The sequence below is a fragment of the Dreissena polymorpha genome, chromosome 2 (assembly GCF_020536995.1).
Source record: "Dreissena polymorpha isolate Duluth1 chromosome 2, UMN_Dpol_1.0, whole genome shotgun sequence".
Lineage (NCBI taxonomy): Eukaryota > Metazoa > Mollusca > Bivalvia > Myida > Dreissenidae > Dreissena > Dreissena polymorpha.
In genome coordinates this window covers 88,061,453-88,084,779 of record NC_068356.1, presented here as the reverse complement: position 1 = coordinate 88,084,779, position 23,327 = coordinate 88,061,453, and the positions used below count along the sequence as shown (strand labels likewise).

The 23,327-nt window shown below is 36.6% G+C and overlaps 1 protein-coding gene and 1 long non-coding RNA gene across 10 annotated transcripts in view; one reads left to right on the top strand and one right to left on the bottom strand.

Moving 5' to 3' along the window:
• Nucleotides 1-23,116, top strand: part of LOC127867962 (dual oxidase maturation factor 1-like) — a 36,995-nt gene extending 13,879 nt beyond the window's left edge. For 7 of the 9 annotated variants that reach the window (XM_052409493.1, XM_052409492.1, XM_052409491.1 and 4 more), the window contains exons 2-11: nucleotides 8,670-8,846; nucleotides 11,393-11,450; nucleotides 11,679-11,822; nucleotides 13,147-13,239; nucleotides 14,630-14,783; nucleotides 15,159-15,370; nucleotides 17,192-17,311; nucleotides 20,470-20,612; nucleotides 21,148-21,287; nucleotides 21,926-23,116. In XM_052409493.1, the coding sequence (XP_052265453.1) occupies nucleotides 8,688-8,846; nucleotides 11,393-11,450; nucleotides 11,679-11,822; nucleotides 13,147-13,239; nucleotides 14,630-14,783; nucleotides 15,159-15,370; nucleotides 17,192-17,311; nucleotides 20,470-20,612; nucleotides 21,148-21,287; nucleotides 21,926-22,007 (1,305 nt within the window). In that variant the 5' untranslated portion in view covers nucleotides 8,670-8,687 and the 3' untranslated portion in view covers nucleotides 22,008-23,116. The remainder of the gene's footprint in view (nucleotides 1-8,669; nucleotides 8,847-11,392; nucleotides 11,451-11,678; nucleotides 11,823-13,146; nucleotides 13,240-14,629; nucleotides 14,784-15,158; nucleotides 15,371-17,191; nucleotides 17,312-20,469; nucleotides 20,613-21,147; nucleotides 21,288-21,925) is intronic. The other 2 variants (XR_008043821.1, XM_052409497.1) reach the window with 2 other exon arrangements.
• Nucleotides 262-1,831, bottom strand: LOC127867968 (uncharacterized). Its single transcript, XR_008043823.1, has 2 exons — nucleotides 1,648-1,831; nucleotides 262-971 (listed from the first exon to the last, which is right to left on the bottom strand). It is a non-coding gene; the product is annotated as an uncharacterized LOC127867968 (long non-coding RNA).
• Nucleotides 23,117-23,327: the final 211 nt, after the last annotated feature.

Below are 23,327 nucleotides of genomic sequence, written 5' to 3'. Positions count from 1 at the left end.
GTGATTTGTATTATCGAATCTGTGATTCTTTTTTAATTATAACTTGATTAAAGTTTTGCGATGTTTTTTCGTTGGTTTCAATTTTAAATACCGCTGTCACGAGCTAGTTTGAATATCATAAGCAGCCAGGGTTTCTAATACTAGGGTTTTAAACGATTGCTTTACATAATTAACTGCCTGCTAATAATTACTCTAGGCCGTGGTAATTGACAGTAAACAATGTATGCAATGTGGTTGTGTATACAATACAATACTCCTTAATTCGAATTACGCGTTGACATTCTTCAGAGCTGCATCCATCCACAACACAGAATCGTACATATATAATCATATAATATAATATTTATTCATTTACTTTTTATATTCTCTTCAAAATAATTAACGCTAAAGATAAGCATACACTTGTTACACTGAATACAACGACATAATTTATAACATGACATTATCACCAACACATGGCGAATGATTGTCAATATCTATACTATATAATAAACTAATGCAACAATATGAATTCCATATATGAAATAAAACACACAAACACACACATATATATATGTTTCTACTATGACCAGTTTTTTGTTTTTAATAAACATACCGTTTACCTTAAACTTTAAATAACAACAAAATGACAAGCCAATACGTCTGGTGGATTCTGTTTTATCAGTTTGCATTCCAAATTTGATTTTAAAACATACGTATTACTCAGGAAAGAACATGCCTTTGCTTTTTGCCAACCTGCGTAATATTTGACACAATTTCTATTGCAGAATTTGTGTCAGAATTAAAATGTCCATTGTGTTCGTCTTTCCGCATTCTTATTGTTGGCAACAGTTTGCTATCGTTTCGTCTCGCCCGCTCCCACCTTACTCCTAGTGTCCCCTTCTGTATAGCATTCCTGTCTCGTGAAACTGTTTCCTCTATTTTTTCTTCCCTTAACCCTTGTCCGCTCACTAGTGCCAAATAGGTGATTACTGAAATGAATGAATTTTTAAATAATAATAATAGATCTACTACTACTACTATTACAACTACTACTAGTAGTAGTAATAGTTGTAGTAGTAGTAGTAGTAGTAGTAGTAGTAGTAGTAGTAGTAGTAGTAGTAGTAGTAGTAGCAGTATTAGTAGTAGTATTAGCAGAAATAGTAGTAATAGTAGTAGTAGTAGTAGTAGAAGTAGTAGTAATTGTTGTATTAAAATAATTGAAATTAATAAAAATATATATATATTGTCGTTATTATCTCAATTTATCCGTAAATTGTAGAAACACGGATACCACACAGATCCTTCTAAACACGTATACCACACAGATCATATTACTGTTAGAATATTTTTCTTGATTTTGTTTTCATAAATATATGAAAGAAACCTGAAAAAAGAATGCAAAATGATATAGTGTAAGCTCCGCCCATAAAGTTTATTGCTTTATTTCACGAGAGGTGATGTTTCTGTGTCATAATAAAATAATGTCCCCACACTGATCCTACCTTTTCTAACCGTTCAAACGCGCGGTTGCACTTTACTTAAAAAATATTCATTTGTTTTACAAAATCATGATACCTATAGAAAACTCGCATGAATGAGCGGGCTCTCCACTTTATCCCATTGAAAATGATGACATATTAAAAAAGTTATCCTTAAAAATCTTACCTTTGTCGTGCCTTTGTTGACATTTAACTCCCCACACAGATCTTAAAAAGTCACGTGGTATAGGCACCGTGAAAAATGTGGAATGCATCAAATTGAATGTCAAATTCCGATTGTATTAGAAAAAACTGTTATTTTATATAAATAAATCAAGCACGTAAACTTAACAAAAAAAAAGATATTTCTTTATTTAATGTAGAATTTTGCAAAATTAACGAGCTTTATATATAACAATGTTATATTAATTCTTTCTGGTTGAGTAAAAAAAAACACAAAAAAAACATGTATAACATATTATAATATTTGTACATAATTTATAAAACAGAAAAATAATGATGCACATGATATTTTATAATTTTGTTAAGTGCGCGTGCCATTGAACGTTGAGTTAAGGGGGAGATGCGTATTAAATTACACATAATTAAAAGCTGATACTATTCTGTCAGCTTGATTTATAAATCATGTTCCATCACGCCAATATATCCATTGTTTCATGAAATTGTAACGCCATCAGACCCGAATGAATACACCATTTATTCGAAGCAGGTAAATAACAATTACTATAATAAAACAGGGGAAGTCTACACTTTGTATTAGCAACCTGCTGTGATGATCTTATCAGTTCAATACACAGGAACATGGCTACTGTACTGGAATTGGATTTACAGCAAAAATAACTGTTTTCATTTCAGTCTACACTGTGTATTAGCAACCTGCTGTGGTGATCTTATCTTATCAGCTCAATACACAGGAACATGGCTACTGTACTGGAAATATCGGATTTACAGCCAAAATAACTGATTTCATTTATTGCTGAAGTGGTGTGTACTTTAACAATTAACAACGCGAATTGATCCACCTCACCGTTGCACATTTTTTTAATTAATTAATTTACTGAGTTAATTAAAGACGGCGCTAATAAAGTGTGAAGGTCGAAATTTAGAAATAAGATCTATTTTCGCATGACACTGAATACACATGATACATAGATAAAATATAAATAAGACACATTTGAATATTTCCTTTCTCCAAAAAATTAGCACGTAGTCACATATATATAAGATAGATTAAAGACCAGAAAACAATAAATCTAAGACACATTTGCATCTTTCAGTAGGTTAGGGAGGGGAAATATACGGGTTTCACGTTGACACGTTGTTTTTTCAGCACTTATTGGGGGAGCTATTGAATTTCAAGTGTACATGTTGATTTTTTGTATCTTCAATAATCCATTGTAATTGATTTAACGCACACGCGCCTTTTTAAATTTGTGTTTGAGCTGTAAATTAATAGTCATAATAAAATGCGTGTTAAGTTACCAGCGTACACTCGATACTCGCGCAATGAATGGTTTTAATGGAACGATTAAAATCGCTATTATTAATACAAAGCACATTAACTAAAAGTCATGCTGCAATTTCTATTTAAGAGTTTCACGTCAATTAGAAATACTTAAAACATATACATCAATTTACGTATAAGATGATAAACACCATGAAGTGCTTTTCGGTTGGTACATTGCCGATATATTTATAACTTGCTACCAGTTGTTTATAAAAAATATATATTATATTCGATATTTAACATGACTGTCTCAGTCCTCTAAACCGAAATGATCCGTAAAATATAATAGTGTCTTTGTGCCGTATGAACGAATCTGCACTAAAACTAAGATTAGATTCACATCGTACATCGAATAATTAATTGAGCAAATGTAATTCAACAAAACTGTACATTAATTCACACGAGCCGCACTGTTCTGACATGAATGAAAGGCGCCGATCATAACACAACTTCTCGTCATTATCTGGAATATAATTAATTGAAGGTGCGAAAATCTATTTCCAAACTGCTTTGTGCTGATTAAAGAAGCGTACCGGCCGTTCGTTCACAAGTTGTTAATGATGACGTCAGACCTTAAAATTAAGTTTTAATCTGAACAGACATTGACTCAATAAATATGTACATCTTTTCAATCCATTAAAATCGGCCCTAATAGTTAACTTTCATGTATATATAGAGAACTTGAGTGCTTTTCGGTGATTCTCTGCTGTCGCGGGAGTGCTTTTCGGTCTTCACATGAAGTGCTTTTCGGTCGGTATATTGCCGATATTTATCCAATTTTGGGCATTAATACCTCATAATAAACACAAGGTAGTATAAATATGCATGAAATATAACCATTTATAACTAATTTAAACCGTTTACACACAAAAGGAACGCAAATATTATATATATAGCGAGAAATTGAGTGCTTTTCGGTCTTCACATGAAGTGCTTTTCGGTCGGTATATTGGCGATATTTATCCAATTTTGGGCAAAAATACCTCATAATATACACAAGGTAGTATAAATATGCATGAAATACAACCATTTATAACCTGTTTAAACCGTTTACACACAATAGAAACGCAAATATTCATATATATAGCGAGAAATTGAGTGCTTTTCGGTCTTCACATGAAGTGCTTTTCGGTCGGTATATTGCCGATATTTATCCAATTTTGGGCATTAATACCTCATAATAAGCACAAGGTAGTATAAATATGCATGAAATATAACCATAAACCACTTATAACTAATTTAAACCGTTTACACACAATAGAAACGCACATATTTTATATATAAAGCGAGAAATTGAGTGCTTTTCGGTCTTCACATGAAGTGCTTTTCGGTCGGTATATTGCCGATATTTATCCAATTTTGGGCATAAATACCTTATAATAAACACAAGGTAGTATAAATATGCATGAAATACAACCATTTATAACTAATTTAATCTGTTTTCACACAATAGAAACGCATTTTTTTATATATAGAGAGAGAAGTTGAGTGCTTTTCGGTCGGTATATTGCCGATATTTACCATTTTGGGCACAATGTAAGATAAACATACAATCATATAACCATTTATTACTAATTAAACCCGTTAACACACACTAGAAACGATATATTGCATATATATAGAGAGAAATTGAGTGCTTTTCGGTGCTTTTCGGTGATTGTATGGACCGATTGACACTGGCATGGGAACACTATCCATTACATTCTAGGCCGTATAGCCCTTCCTCGCAACAATGGGAATGGTGTATTTTAAGCATCGCAATGATAAAATGATTAACTTTATCATGAAATGAATTTATTAAAACTGTCGTAAAATTTAATTTCAATATTTTGACACCAGAATTGTTTGTTTCACAATAGTTAAAAGAAATATGCAATGTGTAAAGGATTTCGACAAAAAGGCTAACTGTTTCATAACCTTTGATTATTGTTATTGTGAATGGAGTATGGCAGTTTCAGAACAAACAGTGGGATATAGTGCCCTATTTAAAAAAAAAAATTCAGATCAGAAAAACGCAAGCTATCGGCTACATACATGTATTTCAATTATGTTAATGTACATGTATAAATCCGTCAGTAATGAAGATAGCGTTGATGTATTGCAGAAATAATGAGCACATATTGGTGACAACGTGTTTACAGTACTTAAAGGGGCCTTTTCACAGATTTTGGCATGTATTAAAGTTTGTCATTAAATGATTTATATTGATAAATGTAAACATTGCATTTAAAAAGCTCCAGTAAAAACAACAATACAATTAAAACAAGTAACTCTCAACTGGGCTCGAACCACTGACCCCTGGATTCTTGGAGTAAAAGTCTACCGCTTAGACCACTCGGCCATCCGTGCTCATACCATTTAGAATGTATTTTATACTTTATGTAAGCATTCCTCGTAGTCGTAGTATCTCAAAATATAACGACGACAACAGAACTCTCCAAATTATTCAATAGTTTCGCGTTGCAACGCTTTATAATTTTCTGTTTTTTTAAATCGTCAAAAGATGCATATAATGGCTATTTTAGAGCATGGTAAATGTTTAGCATTACTGTTTCCTCACACATATCATAACTAAAACAAACATGTGCGATTCTGAAACAACTTTATTAAATTTTGTCAATTAACCAAAACGTGAAAAGGCCACTTTAAAGAACCAAAGAATCGGTAAACTGCCACGAGTTCATGGATTTTCTCGTGCAAGTCAAGTAACTTGTCGCCGGCTAGGCTCAGATTTTCAAAAAGGCCCATTTTATATTTGGTCCTTTTAAAACGGCTTTTTACAAGTGGATGAACCAGTTCATAAGTATCATGCCGTCCCTGTCCATTGACTCGGACAAGTTGCTTCCTGGTTCACTTCAAGCCCTGGTATCAAAATGTATTCATTTGATAGCAATTTTTATCTTTCAATTTTCGCCAATGGCCAAACACACAAAATTGTGTGCAGAAATATTTAAAAATGAAATATTTACAGCTAAAATGGGCACACATACCAGATTCAATTTTGTAAAAGTCTAGCCTATAATATGTTATATCCACTCGAGAAGAGAACATTGATATATCAAGCGGTTTAGTTTGATCTAATTTCCAATTATTGTTCATTCATGGACGTTCATTAACAAGAAATGTACTGGATAGTGTTCCCATGCCAGTGTCAATCGAAGACGAGGCTTCCCGTGCCAGAAAAGTGAGCCGATCGAGAGGCTTTTCGTGCCACAACGAAAGCGAAAGTAGGCATTTTTTAAGCAAAATTGATGAAAATATCTATATAGCGTACATTGAACATAACGATTTGATCATACAAATTATATCAATGACACTAGATATTTGACATATTACAGAAAAGCTATATGTTAAAAAGCCATCAAAGTGGCATGTATGCACGATTGTTCCACCACCCTCGTCATCATTCCATCTGCGATAGAGTTTGTGATAAGTGTTTAGACCTGCGGAATACTGTGAACCTGTAGCTGGATATATGCTTCAACTCATGGACCACCTCTTTTTATGCACAAATGTGTTTACGGGTTTCAATTTAAGATTTTCTTACCTGTTTTGTGAATTCCGCGCATCCATTTTTCTTGTTTATGACAGAGAGGCAGCAAAGAATAAACAGATAGGCAGCATTTTAACAGAAAGGCGACCGATATGCTTCTACATCGTGATAGCGCACCCTTTATTTAAATAGTGTTTTCACGTTGCAAGGGTTTTGCTTTTAATATTGATAGCGGAAACATTTTGGTTCAATATTGTTTAGTAGCGTTTTGAAGTTAGGTTTTAATTTGCTGTAGTTAAGTTGAATCCTATTTATTATGCCCCCTTCGAAGAAGAGGGGGTATATTGTTTTGCACATGTCGGACCGTCCGTATGTCCGTCCTTCCGTCCACCAGATGGTTTCCGGATGATAACTCAAGAACGCCTTAGGCCTAGGATCATGAAACTTCATAGGTACATTGATCATGACTCACTGATGACCCCTATTGATTTTGAGGTCACTACGTCAAAGGTCAAGGTCACGGTGACCGGAAATAGTAAAATTGTTTCCGAATGATAACTCAAGAACGCTTATGTCTAGGACCATGAAACTTCATAGGTACATTGATCATGACTCGCAGATGACACCTATTGATTTTCAGGTCACTAGATCAAAGGTCAAGGTCACGGTGACCCGAAATAGTAAAATGGTTTCCGGATGATAACTCAAGAACGCTTATGCCTAGGATCATGAAACTTCATAGGTACATTGATCATACCTCGCAGATGACCCCTATTAATTTTCAGGTCACTAGGTCAAAGGTCAAGGTCACGGTGACCTGAAATAGTAAAATGGTTTCCGGATGATAACTCAAGAATGCTTATGCCTAGGATCATGAAACTTCATAGGTACATTGATCATGACTCGCAGATGACCCCTATTGATTTTCAGATCACTAGGTCAAAGGTCAAGGTCACGGTGACCCGAAAAAGTAAAATGGTTTCTGGATGATAACTCAAGAACATTTATGCCTAGGATCATGGAACTGCATAGGTACATTGATCATGACTCGCAGATGACCCCTATTGATTTTCAGGTCACTAGGTCAAAGGTCAAGGTCGCGTTGACTCAACTTAGAAACATGGTTTCAGGATGATAACTCAAGAACGCTTACGCCTAGGATCATGAAACTTCATAGGTACATTGATCATGACTCGCAGATGACCCCTATTGACTTTCAGGTCACTAGGTCAAAGGTCACGGTGACTTGACACAGTAAAATGGTTTCCGGATGATACCTCTAGAAAGCTTACGCCTAAGATCATGAAACTTTATAGGTACATTGATCATGACTTACAGATGACCCCTATTGATTTTCAGGTCACTAGGTCAAAGGTCAATGTCACAGTGCCAAAAAACGTATTCACACAATGGCTGCCATTACAACTGACAGCCCATATGGGGGGCATGCATATTTTACAAACAGCCGTTGTTTAAGCTCGATTCACGAAAGCCTTAGGAAGATTTCGAGTCCGTTACCTGGGTTGAACCAGTACCAGGTGTCTTTACGGTAGATCTAAAGAACACTCACACAGTCGATATTGTTTAGTAGCGTTATATAAGGTAACGTTGTCATCTGATATTGTTTTGTTACGATCCATTAGGGAACGTCATATTAGGGAACGTTGTAATTTGATATTGTTTTTAAGCTATACCTTTTTTTTTGCGAGATACATCTTTATAGATTATAGCAATTTGTTATATTTTGAAAATACAGGTTACCTTAAGTTATGCTAACCAAAAACCTGTATTTTAAGTAAATTAACCGCGCTAAGTTCAAAATTGTATTAATTGGTATAGATAACAAAAGTAATGCCTGTACATTATAGTGTTCATTTATGTTCCCGCAATATGAATATAGGTATACTATAAGAAGACCTTGCAAAAACGTATAGATCCAATTCCTCCTCCCCCTGCATCTCCTCACCCTCCTCGTTCTCCCCCATTCTCACCATCACCGCCATCATCATTATCATCATCATCATCATCATCATCATCATCATCATCATCATCATCATCATCATCATCATCATCATCATCATCATCATTATCATCATCATCATCATCACTGTCTTCATTTTCTTTTCGCGTTTTTGAATATCATCATAAATCTTCGTATATTACAATATCATTTCTATAATTTTCTCAGTGAAGCAACCGCAAGGCGATGGCCTTCCAGGCGTTTAGGACGAATGGCGCCCCCACATACTACGATGCTAACCCCACCCCCTGGCAGGCGGACGTCCTGGGGGCGGGGCTGATATTTGCGTTCTGCAGCGTGGCCTTTTCTTTATTCATCATCCTTCCCGGAATAAGGGGCAAAGAGGTGGGTTATATTGCTTGTTTTGTGCTTAATTGTGAAATACAGAAACGACCAGGCTATAACACTTTTTTTTATTTTTTCAGCATGATTACTCAATCTCAGATTAAGCCGCTCTCAAATAATTTATACAGTTTTTTATATACATGTACTAGTATTAAAGCGAGATTATACGATTTTGTATGTGTGTTAAATAGTAATATATTGATAAAATATGTTACAATAACACACAATAGGTAAGAAAAATTATACATGGAAGACGAATTTCATAAAATGCAGCAAAGACAAATTAGCGCCCGAGCCGATTGTTACGAAGATATTTCGTACATATTTTCCAACAATAACCGAAGCATTCGTCTTTGTTTTAGAATCAGAGTTAGTGTTCGTTTGTCGTATGAATATATATCGTTGCAGGAATTTAAAATGAACCGATACACTAAATTTAGATTCACATCGTACATGCATGATATACATGCTGGCGAATTCGACTGTACAGACATTTTCGATTTCAGAATTTAATATCTGGCTTATTTCGCATTTTTCGACACATGTTCTTGTTAACTTTTATTTTAATTTAAATTGAAATGTATAATAAGTTTTTTTACACATTTTATATAAATTCATAAATATTTGACAAAATCATATAATCTCGCTTTAAGAATTCACGATACCACGTTTTATAGCACCCACACTCCGTTTCATGTTTGCCTTTTTGCTGATAATAGACACCGGTGAAAATTACACTTACTTGTAGGAAGTTTAAATCGGTTTTCTTTTCACATTGCAAGGTATTATTAATTTTTCGAATTTTAAGCTATTATTGACTTTATGATATCTTGAGTTAAATTGAATGTATTGATTGAAAGCGTTGAAACCTCTTAAATAAAGCTCGAGCGTGCGGACGGTTTATAGGAGTGCACAGCCAAGTTATATTAGAAGTACATGGGCCTAGTAATTACTTGCGCATATATTTGCATTGACATAAGCTAGTCATTGTATCACTGATCGTTTGACAGCCTGTCATTGTAAGTACATTTGTAAGACTGATGGCTAGACTGTTAGTAAATGCAATTAAACATCATCATCAACAACCACAACATATCACTTAAAAGGACCTTATCACAGATGAACGAATTAGTAACGTTTTTTTTTTCCCGAAAACTCAAACAAGAATATTAAATATAATAGGAGCAAAAAACAACAATTGTCTAAAATTGATCTACATATATACTACAACAATACACTAGAGTTTTATCTGTATGATATATGGTTAGAATTACGGAAACACGTTGATGGTAATACTTGAACTATATATGTGTACGTCGGAAGGGCCGATTGATAGAGTCTTGGCCTTTTTGACGTCATGAAATCGGGTTTGATTCCTGTTAGGTGCAGTAACTTTTTTTTTTAAACATATTTGTTCTAATAGAACATGGACATTTTAGTTTTGGAATGTTTAAGTTTGTCAAATTAAGACATTGAATGACACTCTTCACAACACTTCACATATTGTGAACGAGTCCTTATAAACCGTCGATTTTACTTCAAATACTCTAAAGAATCTTAAACGCGTCTGCATAAGCTTTACTTTTACAACATCGGCTGGTAAAAATATAACAAACCTTTTAAGAAATTGCACATGGGTATCATACATGTATGCGAACAAGAGATATTGAAAGAGAGATAAAGCAAGGTTACTATCTATACTGCCATATGCACAGAACGAAACCCCCAACATTTCCCTGAGTGTATATCTGGTTACTGCTAAAACATTCCATTTGTAATGACGGTCAAAATAAGGTAGTACAATTCAGGATTTCATTTTAATACCAAGAGTTGTCGTTCTTACTTAAATTACGTTTAGTTTTCCAAATTTATTTTTTCATTAATACATTCTTGTTTTGCGTATTATATGATTCATTACGTGCAACATGGAACGTTTCGTTTTCTTTGCTATACATGAAATATTTTTTCATCGTCCTTATTTGCAGATGCTATTGTTCCCTACCGGTTTCACCGGAGGGGACTTATGGTTTGCGCTCTGTGTGTCCGTCAGTCCGTGAGTCTGTCACACTTTTCTGTCCGTGAGTCTGTCACACTTTTCTGGATCCTGCGATAACTTTAAAAGTTCTTCATATTTTTTAATGAAACTTGAAACATGGATTGATGGCAATATGGACATTACGCATGTCATTTCATTTTGTTCCTACGTCAAAAATTTTGGTTGCTATGGCAACAAATACATAAAAAAATCTGATAATGGTGGAGCCGGTAGGGGACATTTATTTCTTGGCAATAGTCTTGTTAACTCTTGCTTACCAAAAATACTCACTTTAATAAGAACGATTCTTCAAATGAAAGTTCGCACGTCTGCAGGCAATAGCTTTGAGACAGATCGAAGGGTATTTATTAATTAGACATGAAGTACTGTTTCTTCCCTGGAAACGGACTCTTAAATGCCCCATTAAGCACACGGGTACAGTTAGGCGTTAATAATTAGATTTAAACTAATATTATCTATTGGCGTATCCTTTTCTTCCTTCCATTTTCAGAAAATTTACACGTTTATCCGGGTTACGGTCAGCCTTTATATAGGAGCAGTTATAGTGTGTAAGTAACGATTGGAGAATAAACGAATATGACTTACATTGCAGTTAACTAAACGTTAAAAAAAACATTTTATTTGTTTGAACTATTTTGTTTATATAATGATAGTACATATATATTATTTCAAATAAGGACAAAATACTCAAGCATTTGTAGTACATAAGTTACATATTGAGTCACGGACAACTTAAGATTGCGTATAAAAACTGTTCCCTGTCTTTGTCGCCATAGTGACCAACTGGAGCTACTCGTTGGACTCGTGGGAGACGGCGCATATTCACACCCGCACCAAATACAAGGCCGGCACGGGCAAGGAGATTTCCGCCGTCATCGGCGTTTACATCGGGCTCCGTGGCGTTAACATAACACTGAAAGGTAACTATCGAGCTATGGCGAAATCATCATTATCATTATCACAAACGATAGTGCGGACATAATTATTCTAACATGTTCCTACACGTGAGCCATGTTTTGACAAACAGGGCTCAATACATGTGCGTAATGTGTCGTCCCATATTAGCCTGTGCAGTCCGCACAGGGTAATCAGGCTACGCTCTTTCCGCTTTCATTGCATTTTTTGTTTGAAGGAAATCTCTTTTTAGCGAAAATCAAGTTTGCGGACTGCACAAGCTAATCACTTTACGTATTTGTATTAAAACCCCATTTTGAAGGAGATTTCCGCCTACATCGGCGCTCGCATTGGTCTCAGGGTAACAACTGAACTATGGTAAAATCATGCAATATCGCGTTTAGTTGCCAATTTTCGCGCATTTTTAGATTAAATCGGCTTATTCAAAATGCCTTACGATCTTCATGAATGCTGCAAAAGATAGTGATATTTCCTTTTTTGTCGTTACGTTTGAACTTGTATTCTAAAATACTAAAATAAATCGCAGAGGTATATAACATTTAAAAGCCCGTGTGAGGTCTTACAGTTGTTAAACCGAAGATGAAAATACGCTACTCCATTTACGAAAGATTCCGGTTTTAACAGAAACCCTACTAACAGATGCCTATTTGTAACATACAACATTTTTTACATATCGACTTGTAATACACACCATTTGTTAATGCGCAATTGGTTAAAGACGCCATTTGTCAAAGATTCCATTTGTAACCGACATAATTTGTTACAGCCGTCTTATGACCCACGACATGCGAAAATGGGTTTTATGCGATATGCGACCAGCGTAGCTCCAGATCAGCCCACGCATCCCCACAGTCTTGTCATGCGTTACCCTGTCCGCTAATGAGACCACAAACCCTTGCGTGCATTGTAGCTATCTTGACCACATATGGAATAAGACCCATTTTCACATGACGCGGGCCATATGTTACAGACAGCATGTGTTACAGAGGCCTAATATAATAGAAGCTTTTTTCACTGATGCCATTTGTAAAATAAGTTTAACAGAGACATTTGTAGCGTACACCATGAGAAAGAAACACACAGACGCAATTTGTAACAGACTTCTTTTGTAATAATCACAATTTGAAGAAGATACCGTGTGTAACAGACGTAATTTGTAACAGACATTATTTGTAACAGTCACCATTTGCAGCAGACACAATATGTAACAGACGTTATTTGTAACAGTCATAATTTGTAGCAGACACAATTTGTAACAGACGTTATTTGTAACAGACACCATATGTTAACATGCTATTTGTAATTTTTATTACACTTCATCTACGACAGGCACACCGGAGACGCAGCTGAATGAGACCATCAACTACAATGAACACTTTAGCTGGGAGTGGGACCGGGGGTGTGTAGGTTTCGGACCTAATGGTACGACATAGTTTTATAAAGAAATAAAGTTTGATTTGTCGGTGGAGAACACAGGTGTTGAACGCATGGCCAATTCACTGAAACACTATCAATATATCATAAAACAACATTTTTCATCACTTTGACAAAAAAATTATTTCTGATAAAATATAGTTCATTTATGTTATATCAGATATTATTTTGTCAAAGTGATGAAAAATGTTGTTTTATGTTGTGTCACAGAGTTGTTTATTGATTGCTTAAGTACGAACAATAGTGCTAATATCATTATAGCCTCGGTCTAGGAAAAAATGGGCTTAGACCTAATGCATATGTGCCGTGCTCTGTAAAAAGGGGGTTTAATGCATGAGCTGTAAGTTTCGTCCCAGATTAGCCTGTGGAGAATGCACAGGCTAATTAGGGATTACACTTTCCGTTTTCATGATATTTTCTGTTTAAAGAATTCTTATCAAAAATCCAGTTTAGGGGTAAAGTGTTGTCCCTGATCAGCCTATGCGGACTGCACAGGCTAACCTGGGACGACAAATTACGCACATGCATTGAACCCCCTTTTCACTGAGCACGGCCCATATACATGTCTGTAAAGTGTTGCCGTAGATTAGCATGTGAAGTTCGCCTAAACAGATTTCATTTTAGAAAATACTTCCTTTTAACAAACCTTTCTCTAAAAGCAGAAAGTTTCGTACCTGATTAGCCTGTGCGGACAGCACATTCTTATCTTGGACAACACTTTACACACATGCATTTTTGTCCAGTGTTCGGACAAAGAGGCTCAATTACGATCCTAACATAATTTGACGAAAATGAAATTAAAAGTTGAAAGACAGTTTTCAATTGGCTGCCCTAATATCGGGTTTTGTTTGCAACAATTATTGCAACGTTTTTTCACTGCATATGGTTATTCATCTTATAAAACACACGTGTTCTCCATTACATCACTGCATAGGAATATATCGAACAAGCGAGATCAAGATGTGCAATTTATTAGCATGGTGGAACGCAACACACTTAAGGTTATCTCGGCAGCCAGGAAAGGCTGAGCTTTGAGGTATCAAACTTGGTATTCCAAGCGTGGGTTTATATAAAAAAATGCTAATGGCGAACGAATGGTTAGATTGCTGGTATTCATTCGTTGTATTACATAAATAAGCCGAGCTCTGTGAAAACGGAACTTAGGGCGTTGGCGACTTTTCCGCTCTTTTATAGGAAATCTTCTCTTAGCAGAAGTCCAGCTTAGGCATAAAGTTTCGTCCCTGATTAGCCTTTGCGGACTGCACATACTAATCTGAGACGACACTTGACGCAAATGCATTAAGCCCAGTATTCAATGATTGCGACTCCGATCGCCGTTAATTCCGTTATTGTATCACGTGATAAATGTATCCTTCAGCGGGGCCGTTCAACCAGGCGTACCGTGCGGCCCAGTACCGGGGTCTGCCCCTACCGATACTGTGGATAGCCGAGTACTTCACGATTGACGGCGAGGGGATCAGCTGGGGACGTCATTACCGACAGGCTGGCTGGTTCTCACACATTTCGCTATGGTACATAAGTGTTAAATGCCTCATATTTGTTATATGAGAACAAAACACAAACTGGCTATATTGGGTTGTAAAATTAATAAAATAGGTAGTTCAGATCCCGCAGCTGTATTGATAGATTAACATTCTTAACAGAGTTTTACACAATATCACCATGTTTACCATGATCAACCAAACGTATTAGAATCAAGTTCATTGCAAGCAAATTTTTCAACACGGATTAGGTAAAAAGTCTATATGAAGAAAATGAGTCGATGTTCAAACTTCGGCGCTCTATTAATTTTCCAACACGCTAGCCTTATGAACTAGGACCCTTTCATTTACGCAAGCAGAAGCCCAAACCTGAAAATACTAAAATCCTTTCCCGCAATGTCACAGGCTATGTTTCCCGCTTTGGATACTGACGAACGTCTTATTCTTCGTGCTTCTCAAGTATGGCGCGTGCTGTCTCGTTCTGACCGGTGTCTGCATGAATATCTCCAACTTCATTTGGTACAAGTGTAGGAACGTGAACGATCTGAAGATACCTTTTGTGGCTGGCTTTATGGAGTTCTCGTTCGGAGGATCGTTTTATGTTTGTCTCGGCACGGGTGAGTGGAACTCAATCTGAATAGGGCAAACTATAATCCGCTTTTATGTTATTTTTCTTTGAAATAAATTCTTTTCTATGCAACAATCCATTAAAAAAGCCCCAAAAGGGTCCTTTTCACGTTTAAGTACATTGACGAAATTAAAAAAAAAGTTCCAGATTCGAATATTGTCGTTGAAGTTATGATATTTGTGAGGAAACAGTAATACTGAACATTTACCATGCACTAAAATATTCCATTCTATGCATCTTTATACGATTTTAAACCATGAAAATATAACGCGTTGCAACGCGAAACGATTGAATAATTTGGAGAGTTCTGTTGTTGTCATTATATTTTGTGATACTACGAGGATTGCTTATATAAAGAACGGAATACCGTTTGGGCTATCGTGGTTACACATTAAAATCCAGATGGTGAGAATGCGAGAACGTGTGAGTACGATGACGAGAATGCGACAATACGATGACGACAGTGCGACAATAGGATGAAGAGAATGGGAGAACGCGACGGCGAGAATGCGAGAACGCGATAATACGATGACGACAATGCGACAGTGCGACAATACGATGGCGACAGTGCGATAGTACGATGGCGACAATGCGATAGTCATATCGTACTGTCGTCATCATATCATCGCATTCTCGCCATCGCGTTCTCGCATTCTCGCCATCATATTTTCGCACTCTCGTAATCGTATTGTCGCATTTTCGTCATCGTACTCTCGCATTTTCGCCATCGCATTCTCGCATTCTCGCCATCGTATTGTCGCACTGTCGTCATCGTATTGTCGCATTCTCGTCATCGTACTCTTGCGTTCTTGCATTCTCGCAGTGTCGCCATCGTACTATCGCACAGTCGCCATCGTATTGTCGCACTATCTTCATCGCACTGTCGCATTGTCGTCATCGTACTAGCGCGTTCTCGCATTCTCGCAATCGCGTTTTCGCATTCTCGCCATCGTATTGTCGCACTTTCGTCGTCGTATTGTCGCATTGTCGTCATCGTACTCTCGCGTTCTTGCCCTCTGGACCTCAATGTGTAACCATGATGGCCCTAACTGTATTCCGTAATAAAGTATAAAATACATCTCTCACTTTATGAGGACGGAGTGGTCTAAGCGATAGACTTTTACTTCATGGGTTGGTGGTTCGAGCCCTGTTGAACGTTACTTTTTTCTTTCTTTATTTTATTCTTGTTTTTACAGGAGCTTCTCAGATCAAATGTTAAAATTTATCAATAAAAAGCATTTAATGAAAAACTTCGATACATGCAAAAATCTGTGAAAAGGCCCCTTTAAACCCTGAAAATAAACGAAACGATATTTCGAAAAATTAAGTTAACACATAAAAAAACAATGTTCCTTGTAGCAATAGCCAGAATTCAAACGCTAGATGTGGTCTGGTAACATAGATTTAACAAGATGCAAAATGGTCTTTTTTTGCGGGACAATATATTCAACACATGTTTATATATCAAGTAAGTCTTCGTGTGTCGTTTGCGGGACATTAAAATGGAATATATTATGCAACAAAAATAAAAACGATCATTTTGTATCTTGTTAAATCTATGTTACAATGGTTACCATACCACATCTTGCGTTTAAATTTTGGCTATTGCTATAAGGAACACTGATTGTTTATGGGTTAACTTAATTTTACGACATATTTTGCGAAATATTGATTTTGAGTATTGATGTTACCTGAAGCAGAGTGTCATCCATGAACAGCCTGAGCGGACTGCATAGGCTAATATGGGACATTTTACGAACATGCATTGAACCCCGTTTTCTCAGAGAGATGATGTTTTCTTTTCCTTCAGGGATTCTGTGCATCCTCTGCGGGGCAATTGTGTGGGTCCTTGACCATCAAATACCCAACGCCGCGACTACGTTCTTTGGAGTTGACGTACTACAAGACGATAACGTCACGACACTATGGTGTACGAACCGGTTCAAAAGTCTAAATCGCATCAGACAGTTTATTATGGGATACGGATAGGTCCAAAAGTCGGATGTGTATCATACCATCGTATCAGACGGTTTAGCTAGAACCGTATCAGACGGTTTTGGGGTCATAGACCGTCTGATACGATGGTATCAGACGGTTTTGACTTTTGAATCGATTGCTCGCTTAACTGTTTGATGCGAAACCGTATTATACGATTCGTATTAGATGGTTTACGATTCGTATCATACGGTTTAGCGTAAACAGTATCAGACGGTTTAGTTAGAACCGTATCAAACCTTTTATAAACCGTATGATACGCTTTAAAGGGGCCTTTTCACAAATTTTGGCATTTTTTAACTTATTCATTAAATGCTTTATATCGATAAATGTAAACATTGGATCGTAAAAGCTCCAGTAAAAAATCAAGAATAAAATTAAAAAAAGGAAAAGAACATTGCCCGGAACAGGTTTCGAACCAGTGACCCCTGGAGTCCTGCCAGAGTCCTGAAGTAAAAACGCTCTAGCCTACTGAGCTATTCCGCCGAGTACATGTATATGACGTATTTTATACCTTATATAAGCAATCTTCGTAGTTTCACAAAATTTAACGACAAAAACAGAACTCTCCAAATTATTCAATCGTTTCGCGTTGCAACGCTTTATAATTTTTAGGTTTTAAATTCTTCAAAAGATGCATATAATGGCTATATAAGACCATGGTAAATGTTCAGTATTACTGTTTCCTCACAATTATCATAATTAAAACGAAAATTTGCGAATCTGAAACAACTTTTTTCAATTTTGTCAATTTACCAAAGCGTGAAAAGATCCCTTTAAACCGTATGATACGCTTTTAAGACTTTTGACCGGTTCGTACGTTAAACCGTATGATTCGTAACCGTATGATACGAATCGTATCAGACGGTTTATGACGGGTAATATTCAATGTCCAATCAGCCAATCAGATCTAAAAATAGATTTCTTCAGTGTTATGCCTCGGTCACACTGTCACGAATCAGAGCTACGAACGAGCTACGAATACTTTTCGGCACAGTTCGTAGCTATCCTTACTGGACCGTGGCTCTCCGTACTTGATCCGTGATCAGTCGTAGTAGTTTTTGGATGTCCGTAGCGACTCTTGACAAATTTTGAACATTTATCGATCGTAGCGTATCCGTAGGAGTCCGTACTAAACCGTACTAATCCGTACTAATTCGTAACGACAACCGTAGTCGTCCGTACCTTTTCGTAGACCATTTTTTTTCAAGGACTTCTACGAATTGATACGAAGAACTACGAAGCGGTACGGTTACGCTACGTATTAGCTACGAGTATTCCACGGATATACCACGGAAAGCCACGGTTCTAGTACGTTGTACTACGGATAGGCAGGAATTTGCACGATCTTGTACGATGTACTATATTTCAGCACGAAACAGTACGGACATGTACGGTCCACTACAATAAATTGCTACTGAAATACATCATTGAAATTATAAAGCAACCGTACTTGCATTTGTTGAGTTCACAATCACCAACCGCCAGCAAATTGCGTTTGCGATAAATTTGTTACGCTTGGATATTGATATGGCACAAAAGACAGGTGGTTAGCGTGTGGCTATGATATTTATTAGTGATAACATCATTTTAAATGATACATAATCATCTTATAACAAACAAATGATGTTTTCACTGATTAATATCATAGACACATGCTAACCAACTGTGGCACAAAATGCAGAGGTTGTAGTCAAGCTGCTTGACGATATGCACAGAGATAATAATGATTCAATATCGTAAAACTAGTATAGCTTTGTTCTAAAGATTACGTATTTCCAAATATTAGAATTTGAACTTACTAGTAGTACTTTTTTTTATTTGCAGGTAAGTGTCTGCCTCATATGACTTTTGAATCTTGCTCTTACTTTTACGCGATTTATTGTTAAATTAATAGCCGACATTATAAAATACAAAATTAATCATACTTTCCTAAGCATAATCTATATTTGTACATCAATAATTACATACTTTATCAGGTCAGAGAAGAAAAAGTAGGTGGTGGATAAAAGACAGGCTTTTAAGACGACCCGGCTCTTGGTTTAGAATGGAGGAGGTAGACTCTTCCCCAGACACGGCTGATTCCATTATTTCTGTTACGCGCTGTTGCTGCCACTGGAATGTTCTCTTTTTGGGAGGCATTATGTGTATGACAATACAAGAGGCTGTAAGCGCAATGTTCAATCGTAGTTCGTTCCTACCTGTCCGTACCAGTCCGTCGCAATTCCCACTTCTTCGTAGCGGACCGTTCTAGTTCGTACTTACCCGTACTAGACCGTAGCGGATCCGTAGTTATATCGTAATGATTCGCGTAGCATCGTACTTTATCGTACCAGACCGTAGCGTATTCGTAGTTTGATCGTACCGATTCGTGGCGTTCCGTACTACATCGCGTCGATCAGTAGCAGTCCGTACCTTTCCTTGTTCGGTTTCCAACATGTTGATGGTAGATTCGTTGTGCTCCGTACTGAAATCGTAGCGGCCTACGAATTTTTACAATTTCGTAGTCATTCGCAGCCGATTAAATCGTAGCTCATTCGTAGCTCTGATTCGTGACAGTGTGACCGAGGCATTAACCGTATGATACGGTTTACGCTAAACCGTATGATACGAATTGTAAACCGTTTGATACGAATCGTATCATACGGTTTCGCATCATACAGTTCATTGTACAATCGTATGGTGTACGGATAGGTCTCAAAGTCATATGTGTATCATACCATCGTATCAGACGGTTAAGCTAGAATCGTATCAGACGGTTTTGGGGTCATAAACCGTCTGATACGATCGTATCAGACGGTTTTGACTTTTGGACCGATTGTACGTTTAACTGTTTGATACGAAACCGTATGATACGATTCGTATCAGACGGTTTACGATTCGTATAATACGGTTTAGCGTAAACCGTATCATACGATTTACACTGAATAAATCTATAAATTGGCTGATTCGACATAGAATAATATCCGCCATAAACCGTCTGATACGATTCGTATCATACGGTTTCGAATCATACGGTTTAACGAACGAACCGGTCCAAAAGTCTTAAATAAGCCTTAATGTGAGTATCATTCACCGATTTTTTCGCCCCAGATTGCGACGAACCGACAGACGAAAAGATGCAGGAGAAGAACGCTACCGGTATTGAAATGAGACCGACGCCCTGCGTGGTAGCGGCGCCAACCACGGCGGAAGAGGACGACGATGAATCGATATACGCACCTACAGAAGCGCCGGTTAGCATCTTCGTATATTGCAAGTTAAATGTCAGTTTAGTTACATGTATTATGTTTCATTATGTATGTATTGCTCATTTATTTATTAAGGGATTTTTCGCCGTTTTTAACAGTATCCCATTTTATATCACAGCTGTCAGTTAACCTATTCGGACTTTTCCTTGTGTAGCTGGTTTACCAGTGCTGAGACAACATAAGTAAGTTGATGCCAGTCATGGACAGCTTTCCTACTTAATAGTGAAGTAGAGGGAGATTGGTCGCTTGTTTCGGGCTCTGAATCGAACCCGCGATCCACGGATTAGTAGATTAGCGCTCTAAAATTACCTTCGGATTCAAACGACCAATCATTCCTTTTCACTACAGCATTCGATGTATGGAAGGCAGCGGAATGGTAAAAAAACGGAAGAGCGAATCATAAATGAGCATAAATGGACACAAATAAATGCTTGTACTTTCATTGTGGGAATTGAATACGATCAGACAAACATACATTAGCTCCGTTAATCGTTTACCAGAGGCCTATTTATGTTTCCAGCAACCGCCACCAAAATACGAGAATCGGAAGTTACTTGGTGTGACGGTCAGGAAGTTTCAGAAACCCCGCAGGCACCGCCCTCCGCCCCCACCTCCGGAGGGACAGGACTTAGTGCAAGATGATATGCATGTAAACGAAAGGTAAGCAAAAGGCACATCGTCGTCTTCCTCCTTATCGTCATCATAATTCTCGTCGTCCTTTTCATCATAAGAGTCTCGGTCTGGGAAAACTGGGCTTAATGCGAAGTGTCACAACAGATTAGCCAATGCAGTCCGCACAGGCTAGTAAGGAACTTTCTTTCCACTTTTGTTGAAATTTTCGTTTAAAGGACGTCTCTTCTAAACGAAAACCCAGTATATGCGGTAAGTGTCGTTCCTTATTAGCCTGTGCAGACTGCACTGGCTAGTCTTGGACGACACTTTTAGCATATAAATTAAACCTATTTTTTCCCAGATCGAGGCGTAATAAGACCAACAAAACAACAACAACAACAACAACACTACAACAGCGAAAGCATGCATTAAGTTGACATCCACAGTTCAAATATGTAATTAAATGGAGCTACTACTGTATTTGGTTTTCTTATATTCGATTAATTATTCTGATATTCGTATGTATTTGGTGTTCATATATTGGTTTCGATTAAGTATTTTATATACGTTTCGATTATGTATTTTTATATTCGTTTAAAATTGGTTTTCTTATATGCGTTTTGATTTTTTAGGTGACCGTGTTTAAATATTATCTTTTGCTGACTTGTTCATGAAATCACTTGCAGGTATGCCGAAGGGGCGGATGAAGTAAGGGTCAACATAAACCAAAAGAGTGTTTACTACGGCGTACCGACTGATGACTTGTAACCTGCAACTTCAAATTACCACATTTAACAGATTATTTCTAAATATAAATATCTGACAACGTTTCAACACATATAAGTGACAACTTCCAATTTAACTGAGCTAACATCTGACATTTTAGACACATTTCAAGCTGACTAACACGTTCAACAAATAGGACTTTTTCAGATATTATTCTACGACGGAAAACGTAAAGATAAACATATCTATGGCAAGCGGTTCGACGCATAATCCCAAGAAACTAGGTTTCTAATGAGAACCTAGGTTCTCGCTTGAAGATTGCAGATGGCTTCAAGAACCCAAGTTTTCCAATGAGAACCTAGGTTCTCATTTGAAAACCTAGGTTCTCATGAGAACCTAGGTTCTCAGAATATATGCAATATATGCTTGATTCAGTAAGTTTATTGCAGCAATATATGTACCATTCAGTAAGTTTATTGCAGCAATATATGCACGATTCAGTAATTTTATTGAAGCAATATATGCACGATTCAGTAAGTTTATTGCAGCAATATATGCACGATTCAGTAAGTTTATTGCAGGAATCCTCCAATCCATGACACCAAGCGTGTCACAATATTTCATGCCCAATGTGTGTTGTTAATGAAGGCAATCTGTGAATATTTTCTAAGTAAATGTTGTTACTATTTGAAAACGTATATCCATGACAACCAAAATACAGGGTAAGGCGCAGGGTAAGAGGCGACTTAGTTAAAGATTACACCGTTTTGTAGCTGTATTGCCAGTTGAAGTCAATAGTTAAAATGTTTTCGAAAACTCACTAATGCATTTCATTGTACAATATAGGACTGTCATAAAGAGAAGTAATCATTAAACATATGTTTTTTTGCGACAAAACTGCATGTATGTATTGAGATGTAATGGTAGTATGGGGTGCTACTTTAAATAAAAACCAAATCAGTCTCTTTTTTTTATTTAAAGAATTTTAGAACACATGCTGAACAAGTTTTGTATTTTTTTAAGTTTGCTAGTTATTTAGATCTACATTATAACATCTGTTTAAGCATATATTTTATATAATCCCATTTTTTATATTTTGCTTTTATATTTGTTTGTATATCATATTTTTCAATTAATAAAACTTAAGTCTGTATGTGTCATTCAATTTCATCATACATGTGTGAAACAGTCATTAGTTTTATATGCGTGACCATTACTATCCATTACAATGTTTGCAAGATCTTACAAAATATGGTTGAAACTAAAACATTGGCAATTATTGTTTTTAAATGAATTGTTTTGCTAATTAAAATCGCTGCCCACGCTAAATTGATACTCGAAAAACAGGGTGTTACAAAACTG